General features: G+C 36.6%; 2 protein-coding genes across 2 annotated transcripts; both read right to left on the bottom strand.

The window, feature by feature from the left end:
* Positions 1 to 6: 6 nt before the first annotated feature.
* On the bottom strand, positions 7 to 2,605 carry LOC110428649 (Ribosomal protein L18e/L15 superfamily protein). The gene is made up of 4 exons (XM_021444539.2): positions 2,074 to 2,605; positions 865 to 948; positions 693 to 782; positions 7 to 313 (listed from the first exon to the last, which is right to left on the bottom strand). The coding sequence occupies exons 1-4, from the start codon at positions 2,464 to 2,466 to the stop codon at positions 56 to 58; spliced, it is 825 nt and encodes a 274-aa protein (XP_021300214.1). The 5' UTR covers positions 2,467 to 2,605; the 3' UTR covers positions 7 to 55.
* Positions 2,606 to 5,056: 2,451 nt separating this feature from the next.
* Positions 5,057 to 7,563, bottom strand: LOC110420249 (peroxidase 50-like). Its single transcript, XM_021433498.2, has 3 exons — positions 7,147 to 7,563; positions 6,163 to 6,357; positions 5,057 to 6,003 (listed from the first exon to the last, which is right to left on the bottom strand). The coding sequence occupies exons 1-3, from the start codon at positions 7,393 to 7,395 to the stop codon at positions 5,425 to 5,427; spliced, it is 1,023 nt and encodes a 340-aa protein (XP_021289173.1). The 5' UTR covers positions 7,396 to 7,563; the 3' UTR covers positions 5,057 to 5,424.
* Between the last annotated feature and the right edge of the window lie 1,692 nt (positions 7,564 to 9,255).

Raw genomic sequence — 9,255 nt, 5'->3', positions numbered from 1 at the left:
AACTTGTTATGAATACAACATCTTGTTGTTCAACGGAAAACTGATCCTCCGTCCATCAGGCAGGTGAGGAGGCTGGCTCCTCTTCAGTGAAAAATGGGATAGGTTTTGTTGGAGCAGGCAGGCGGCCAATGCTGTCAACTTTATCCTTCAGTTTGGGAGGAGGCCTAGCTGGTTTTGGCAGCAACCTACCCTTCTTTTCAAACCACTCAGGCTTGAGCAGAGCTCTCAAACCCAATTTGTTATAGTGTACTCTCCTCACAGTTCCACCTGCAGCTTCAACTGCTTCCTTTGCTCTAACAGTCACCCTTGACACCTGTAAACTTCAACTGTAAGACCAACTTTTTTGTGTTGGATCCAGAAAGGTAATACATGCATAATGACTAAATCAATACTTAGATGTTCCAATCACATCCAAGAGCATCTTTTAAAGCACTATGAAAACAGTAGTAAGCACCTTCAAAGCTAGAAGTCATTTACCTATCCGAAAAATATAAAAAGATAATGCTAGATGAGATTTAGATCATCAGAGAGCCTGAATTATAAATACATTAGATGACATTCACTTCTTTTTATTATTCTAGACTGACATAAGTTAAATCCAAAACAGGCAGAGAAGAAGTAACAATGATCTCTTCTCTATATAACAGTCAAGTCAGTATAACAAGAAGAAAGCTTTCAGAAGAATATTTTACCTCCAGATGAATTGGCCACTTAATCTGTTCAGCACCACGTCCCATCAACCTTACACCATCCTCTATCTGTTTCCCTATGGCCCCAGCATCCTACATAACAGCAATAATCAGTGTTAATAATTTTCCATGAATATTGATTTAATTTGAATATCAGAGTAAGAGTTAATTGTACCTTAAGAGTCTTCATTGTGATCAATTCGTGAGAATCTATCTTCCCAGCATTTATAAGTTTGGCAATCTTTCCCAGTCCTACTGGCTGCCAGAAAAAGAATACATGAGTAATTTAAAAGTAAAGGAAAAAAACTCAACTTAAAAAAAAAAAATTAAGACTATAATAATAAATCTTCAAGAACACATGCTCTCAACTCAATGAACATCAATGCAAGAAGCAATTCTCCATACCAAAAACTAGAGGAAGCAAAAATCCCAACTTATTCACTCCTTTCAAAAGTTGAGTGAGAATATTTAAACAGGATAAAATCCTCCATGGTCAAGACTCTTCAAACCTACAATAAAATTTATTAACATCACCCACAGGATAGCTTGTTGATACCACATCTGAGATATCAGATGGCCACAATTATAAAAGTAGATTTCCTTTAGAATTTCAAATACATTGGCTCTTCTATACATGAGTTTCCACAACGATTAAAAAAATTAAAACAATAACCCTGAAGAAACAACAGCTCCTAAGATGATTTTACAAAAATTAAAACCAATAACCCAATATTCAGCAGCAATGAAAGACCAAAACTCAAAAAGTGCAAGCTACAAGAATAGCATTCTCTTTCCTTTCTAACTACCACTAGCATAAGTCAACATGCAATTGTATCTGAGCTGCAGATTAATAGAGTAAAAAAATCCTGGTCCAGAAGATTCAATTTGATCTTGTAGCTGAATAGCAGTAGTGTCACAAGCAACAACAGGATAATTGCGTTGTTTTCTGCTCTTACACTTTTTCCAAAAAAAAGGAAGGCAAAAAACTTGCATTTCACTCACAATTCACAAGTTACCAATCAAATAGGAAAGTCCAACATTTATACACAATTTTGTTTGCCATTGGCTATGTTGAATACAGCGCAAGCATGACTTATAAGTCATCGGAAAGTGGAGATTAATTCAAGACATAATTGACATACATGCTATAAACGAAAATTTTTAGGAAGTTTCACCCAGTTTCTAATTTCCCTAGCATTTCCATTTCTGTTCAAAAATCTCCTTTTTCTCATGAACCAAACAAAGAGAGAACTTACAAGAAGAAAATGAATTACCCAAAGGCCCAAATCTACAGGGTGAAAAAGAAATTCAAAGGAAACAAAACAGCAAGAAGAGCATCCCTCCAAAGTTCCAAACTATCTAAACAAACTTAAGAAAAGGGTACCTGAAAAGTGAGACTAAAAGGGTTCTTAAACCCGCGTTTAGGTAAACGCCGTCGCATAGGGGTCTGCCCTCCTTCAAATCCCAACTTGCCAGTACCTCTAGCCTTCTGTCCTTTATGTCCTCTCCCAGCAGTCTTTCCTTTGCCAGACCCAATTCCTCTCCCTTTCCTTGTCTTCTGTTTTCTTGGAACCTTGTCTCTCAGATCGTTCAAGCTCAAAAGACTATAAGCTCTAATACCCTGAAACCAAAATGACTCATTTTTTATAACGGGGCTGGAGCATCGGAGGGATTGGAAGGAATGGAAATGGAGGATTGGTGATGGGTTGCTGATGGGTTTGGTTTTGAGGAAGTGAGAGGAACCTGCGATTATTGGAGAGAGTCTTCGTCTTATCATTGTAAGTGATTAGGTTTTAGGGTTTTAATTGGATTGGGAATTTTTGTTCATTTGTTTGGGATCTAGGGTTTTGGGAAGGTTCTGCATTTGCTCTCCTGTCACTGGAGTTCCCTGCGTTAGACGAATAGAGACCAAACCTTGTGGGGTTTTGGGGTTATCATCTGCTGCTTTGTTCTTACGTTTTAGATTTGGTTAAACCAAATAATGGACTGCCACCTGTTCTCTAAGTTCTTAATCCAACATTTTTTTGCTTTATTTTATTTGATAGAGGCCAATAATTCCACTAATTTTGCAGGGAAAAACTAAAAGTGGAGATTTGTATAACCCTTGTTTTAATGGATTTAAGTAATGAATAAAAATTACTAACAAATGTCAGAAGAACAAGTTAGCAACCATATTTATTTATGATTTATGATCTTAATTATTCTATCTTTCGTGAGTTATTCATCATAAATCTCAAAAAATAAAATTATTCATGATAACTTTCACAGTAAATTTGTCAAAAATATTCCTAAATACAATTAACATTACAAATTTTTTTAAATTGTAATAATAAAAAAGGGATTTAGTAATATTTTGATCATTATTAAAAAAATAATTTTAAAAACATCCCATAATAATCTTAATATCAAACCCTTTTAGTCTCATAATATAATCCAAAAAAACTATTTTCTGATACAGTTCAGTCACCAAAAATGGTTAATCACCTAGAGGAGGCAAAGAAATGAAGTTGTAGCAGATTTTGATTTGGACACCAACTTCATATATGTAGTGACAAATTCAAGATTTTATATAAAAGGATAGTTAAAGGTTAATTATAAGGATAATTATGTTCTATATATCAAGTTTTATATATAATATTAAAGAAAATTAAAAATAAAGGAATAACAGGTGACTTTAGCTCTACCCGTGCATATATGTAAAGATATTAATGCTATTGTAAGTAAAAGCCTCAGACGGTTGGTTGTGTGCTCGTTAAAGGTGAAAAAAAAGGACAGAATGAAATTTAATGTTGTATTGATTTTTCTTAAGGTCGTTCCATGAACTGAGAACCATGCAGCTATGGTGGAGAGCTTTTGCAGTTAGCATTAGCCTTCTGGATGAGAACATGCGCAAGACAAAGTCTCATATGCACTCTCGCCAAGGACTTCACCAAGCACTCCGTGTAGCATGGAACCCGTGCATGGCATGTTGGCGAACAGGCGAAGCCCTTGAGGGAGAGTGAATGTGAAATGCCTTGTTTATACGACTCTCGGGTTGCTCGCCTCTCCTAGCTTGGGAGATGGATGGCTTGCTTATATAGCCTCAGGCTCAGCATTGCCCCACCTGCAGTGCAGCTTCAATCGTCCATATTTCCTGCAGCGCTGGCACCTCCCAATTTGCTAAAAACAGATTCTGATGATAAGAATAAGTTCTGCTTGCTTTGTTGGATTATTATCAGATATATCAAGCATCTTTCTAGCTACACTCTCTGGAAACTTGCTCATGACTAATGGCAATGCCCATATCCTTATCAAAGTAAAATTTTTCACGTGGCTTCTGCCTATGTATACTACTCCTATCAACAACTGTGACTCCTAATAATCATTGATTATTCACCACCACTAGGACTAATAATGGATGGTCATATTCATATCAATTGGTTTCATTCGCTTGACTTTGCATATTTAATGTGTTTGATCAACTGTCTCTCATTAACCCATGTGTACGTATTGAGTTTTGAAGGTTTTGAAATCAGATCAGTGAAGTAAATAAAACATATATACCCACCAATTACCAACTAGGCTGAACTACTAAAATTTTTTTACCTGTGTTTGTATCTGTTGATAGCGACTAGGTTGTCTCTTGAACGAACTTAAGAGGTAGGCCATGACAGGGAAAGTTTCTATTTTTTCCAAAAGGGGGAATATATTGGGAGTAGATATGAGAATCTTAATCTTTAGGTAGAACTTCATTATCCTAAGTTGACATTCCATTGAACCCAAAAATCGATATGCAAATTATAAGAACTAGAAAGGCACAGTAGATAGTCAATTTTTGTTAATATCTATTTTTAAAAAAAGTATTTTATCACGTAATATTATATAAAGAATAATGAGAATAATCATTATAAGTTAAGCACTACTTCACGCAAAATAATTAGAATAAGTAAAATATTATTCCATGTGAAACAATTAATACAAGTAGAATAATTATTTCGTACAAAATAATAATTTCACACAGATGACAGAAAAAGTAATCCAAAATAGATAGCAGGGTTCATGACTTACTTTCAAATTGAGATGTTTCGGAAACTTTGGCTTGGTGGCTCAGATATGGAGGTAGTTAAGAGGTTTCTCTTAACCTTTTTCTGAAGTACAAATATTTTTTGCTTTTTCCTTATTCTCTTATACTTGTTCATGTACAACCTTTGCTCTTGTTCCTGTTCATGTACAGCTCTCTCTCTTGTACCTATTCACGTACAACTTTTCTTTATTAACTCCTACTCAAAAACAAGTTTTATTAAATATAATTATTTCAATGGACACATAATAAATTTTTAACCGTTATTTAACATTAACTCTCAATAATTGTTACCTAACATTAAAACTTTTCTTAAATATATCATTTATTACGCGTATTAAAATTTTTTTTTGTAACTATTATTTTTGACACTATATATATAAAGTCTTCACAACTCAAAAGGGGAATTTTTTAAAACTACTGGACTCTGACTCGTAGCTTTTCTCCTTAACCTATTCTCACTCAAAACACTTATTCTTTTCTTATTTTCTTCCATCTGTCACAACATTTAGTACTTCAAAAACTGCTCCAATCTTCCTCTCCGTCAATTCCAGTACATCCCTTACTTGTTTGCAACGCTTTCTCTTCTCATCATAAGAACCCCATTTACAAGCACATATTTAGAATGATAGAAACATTTGGGACTGCCAACATATGGACGAAAAGCAACAGATCTTAGCCATTGAAGGAACCACAATCACTTCTAATCTCACCATTACTCCCTATCTTAACCCCTATCTTACTCATCTTGATCATAGCCTTGACAAAGTAATTAAAGAAAATTTGTTGATCTCTAGCCATGATATTCACATAAGGCCGCGTTAACGAATCTACACCCAGCATTTGATCCGTGGTTAACAAGCCGAGTCCCTTCTGAAGATTACCGAAATAAGCATTGTCGAAGATAAATGGTGTTGTTACATCATTAAGTGCAACAACAGTGGGATCAAGATTTTTCCTGGGGCATGGACCCCTAAGACTTAGCGCGTAATCTTGGTTCATGGTTGGGTCAATATCAAATGTCTCGTTGTAGCTATAGATTCTTGGCATGAACTCCCTGCAATGCGAGAAGCCTATGGTGTGGCCTCCTGATAAAGCCACCATGTCTAGTACTGATAATCCTTTGGACTTGAAGAGTGAGATCAACTGGGAAATTTTTTGGTTTGCCTGGGGGAGGTTTCCAGCAACTCTTGAAGCCTTGGAAACCAGCCCATCTCTTCTTCCCTTTTGCACTTCCCATCTTGGGCCTCCCACCTGTGCAATTCGAGACAAGTAGCTTCAGTTCATCTACAGTACAAAGCACGCGAACTATTATCCTAAATTGAATTTGATGCATGGACACACCAAACTGATTCAATTGTTGTTTAAATCCATAAAATCAATTTTATGAATGAGATATGATTAGAATGTTACCAGGTTAACCAAGTCCCTAGTGGCAATTGCCATAACATCTGCACAAGATGCTACTCCAGGGCATTGCAACTCCACAGCTCTTTTGGCTCGAAAGAACACATCGAAACCATCTCCTGGAAGCGATAGGTTAATTTCTGAATCCCTCTCTGCCTTGTTGTTCCTACTTGACGCAATCAATACTGATGCATCACAACCCTTACAAAGAATCAAAGAATTTGCGCAATCTAATCTATCAGAAGTTCATAAACCAAAAACAAAGAGAATGCAATGAACATTGAAAGGATAGTTACTACTACTACCTTCAAGAAATTACTATCTTGCATTCAATCAGGTACAACATCCAATGCGAAAATACTTTATATAGAAAAAAATAACACCTTACCTGCTCTTGAGTGGCTCTCAGCATTTGCCAGAATATAAAAGAGAAGCCAAAACATCAAACAAAGTATTTTGACATGAGGTGAAGAAGTTTATTATTGTTTTTTGGTTCAGCGCGCAAAAGTAGCAGTTCTATGCACTATTTCCAACTCGCTTTAGGAGGTGCCTTTCGGTGAAAAGTAGTGGAATTATCCACGGAGGGAAAATGTTAATTTAGATAAGACTAATGGTACCAGACTCTCACGTGCAATCGCATACAGAACAAGGAAAAGGAAGAAACATAGAATACACTAGCACCATATTTGCCTGCAAACTCCCCTTTCTTAGGAGTGTAAGACTCCTCTTTGCCTGATGTTCTGTTCTGGTTGCTTAGACAAAGTCATGTATTATGTATAGGTATGAAAAAACCCAACACATCACAGATATCTCGATTGAAACTAAAAGAAAAGAAAATTCTCTAAGCCGTAAGCATGCAATAGTAAATCTACTAACAACGTAGTCCTCAACCATATTGTTATTATTTGCACTGAATAGCTGATCGGCATTAATAAATTACATTAATTAAAAGATGGTGAAGACATTGAATGGCATATAGGACAAACCAACCTCAACGAAGCAATCATGGAAGAATATGCGTAGAGCTCCGGCGGCAGTAACAGGAGCCTCTAGAAGCTTCTGAGACACCACATTGTGGATGATTTGTTCGACATGCGGGCAGCTCTTGTTGTAAAAATCGTAGCTAAGATCCACTACATTTGTTGATCCAAGGCTACATGGAACCATAACAAAGTGCAAGAGGAAGTAAAAGAAGAAACCACGGCTAGGCAAAAGAAGAGATAATGGAGCTACGGCCATGAGTAAGAGTGGAATGAGAAGGCGATTCCTCTGTTCATGTACATATCGTAGCACTCATATAATGAGCAAGCATCGTGCATGCTGTTTTTTGGCTGCTGATGTTGTGGAAAAGAGGCCTACTTGAGACAAGAAGAAAAGCCAAAGAAGGGATCCTTGGGTTTCTTCAGATAAAAAGAGTCGGTTGTCATTTTTGAGTCTCTTTCTCTGTTTTGCATTTAAGCAATGCAGTTGAATTTTATATAGGATGCGCTTTTGTGCAAATTTAGTTGCCAACTGCTACAAATAGTAATAAGCCAACTTCAATTTATTTTATTACCAGGCCTTCTAAATCAAACCGACCAACAACCCCCTCCTCTCTCTCTCCCTACCATATTCCAAAAGTTTATCTAGGACAATATAGACACATCTACAAACATCAATTTGATTCTTTATGCAATTAATTGGAATTCAAATGAACTGATCAAAAGGCTGATGAAGGTTGTGTCTTGAACATGTAAAAAGCTTTGGGGGCTAGGACAAAGTTTGATCACATGCCAACTACCTATAGGACGCTAGGGTTTGTCCTGTTGTGGCTACTTGATATGATTTGGATTCCAGGGGAAGGTCGGAGGGAGATCGATATCACGGGAAGAATCAAGCTATGTCAGGCATATACTCAGAGTCTCGGAGGCAGAGCTTCCTTTACAAGTTATCATCAATGGTCTTCTGTACCAAATGTGAGAATACCACGCCCTATGCCTTCTATTGAACCAGAAACCAAAGTCTTGGAATCTTTTCCCCTTCTAATATGAAGAGAGGAATCTCTCTTCTTCTCGCTCTTATGGAGAACAATTATTGTTTACCTTTTTGGGGTCAGAAGCCCACATGTTCATCAAAACCAATAGTGGCTCACTGCCCTCTCCTCTTTTATATGGTCTTTGTTATCACTAGAGCCTTAAGCTTTGGGCTAACTTGGTTTGGGACTTTGGGCAATAGTCTAATGCTTTTTAAAAGAGATGGTACTTATTTTATTTTCTGTGGCAAACTATTTATAACAACAGATTTTCCTTCTGCTCAAGTGCCTTGGTTTCTAATACCCATTCCTTATTATTCCTGTATAAATCTCCATAAAGGGGAGACTCGTATCCTACAACGGCACCTATCTGCTATTAGTCCTACTACAATATTACTAGCAAAATTTGCTAAATAAAGCAAATAGAGATCAGGGTCTAAGCTATATTACCCTATTTTTCATGTCAAGCAAAAGAATTTTGAGGTGGAGTAGATAAGTTTCTAAATCTCTGTATATTATGATGACACGAAATATTCTGATTTCCCAGGGCCTGAAATGACCTGTAAATGTCCTGGGGGTGATCTGTCATGGTTCCCAGCCTTCACCAACTTTTATTGGTAGCAGGATGCCACATCATAGTAACTTAAAACAGCTGATCCATTTATTTAAAAAAATGGTTATGAAATCCCAAGAGCTTTGATGTTATAAAAAAAAGTGGATGTGAATGTGAATGAAGTCATATTGATTCTATTTCCAGAAGATGACAGTGTTGCCCTTTGATCCATAATGTGCATTTCCCATTATGTCTGCGGGTTATTCATTGTAGACTGCTGTCAGACTGGAGGGAAATTGAATCAATTGGAGGTACTGCCCCAATATACTTACTATGGATGGAAAACCCTTTATCTGCCTTTTTAAGGACCCAAGCCAATAAAGGAGAAGTGGCAATTAGGTCTGATCCATTACTAGAAACCTTTAATCTAAACCAACTTTATAAAGTCAGAAACCAGTGGGGAACCCTAAACAACCTTTTTGCCTTCTGCCTTTTGCCTTTCGCCATAGACATGAATTAGCTTAGATAGATAGCC

The sequence above is a fragment of the Theobroma umbraticum genome, unplaced genomic scaffold (genome assembly GCF_002168275.2).
Source record: "Theobroma umbraticum cultivar Fairchild unplaced genomic scaffold, ASM216827v3 scaffold_30.0, whole genome shotgun sequence".
Lineage (NCBI taxonomy): Eukaryota > Viridiplantae > Streptophyta > Magnoliopsida > Malvales > Malvaceae > Theobroma > Theobroma umbraticum.
This window is presented reverse-complemented; position numbering and strand designations above follow the sequence as displayed.

Excerpts from the sequence above, each read along its gene's own strand:
- LOC110420249 (XM_021433498.2), bottom strand. The coding sequence starts at position 7,395 with ATGGCCGTAGCTCCATTATCTCTTCTTTTGCCTAGCCGTGGTTTCTTC. Across the intron at positions 6,358-7,146 it reads TCCATGATTGCTTCGTTGAG|GGTTGTGATGCATCAGTATT; the intron begins GTTGGTTTGTCC and ends ATTCTTTGTAAG. Across the intron at positions 6,004-6,162 it reads CTAGGGACTTGGTTAACCTG|GTGGGAGGCCCAAGATGGGA; the intron begins GTAACATTCTAA and ends CGAATTGCACAG.
- LOC110428649 (XM_021444539.2), bottom strand. The coding sequence starts at position 2,466 with ATGATAAGACGAAGACTCTCTCCAATAATCGCAGGTTCCTCTCACTTC. Across the intron at positions 783-864 it reads TCACAATGAAGACTCTTAAG|GATGCTGGGGCCATAGGGAA; the intron begins GTACAATTAACT and ends GCTGTTATGTAG. Across the intron at positions 314-692 it reads AGTGGCCAATTCATCTGGAG|GTGTCAAGGGTGACTGTTAG; the intron begins GTAAAATATTCT and ends TGAAGTTTACAG.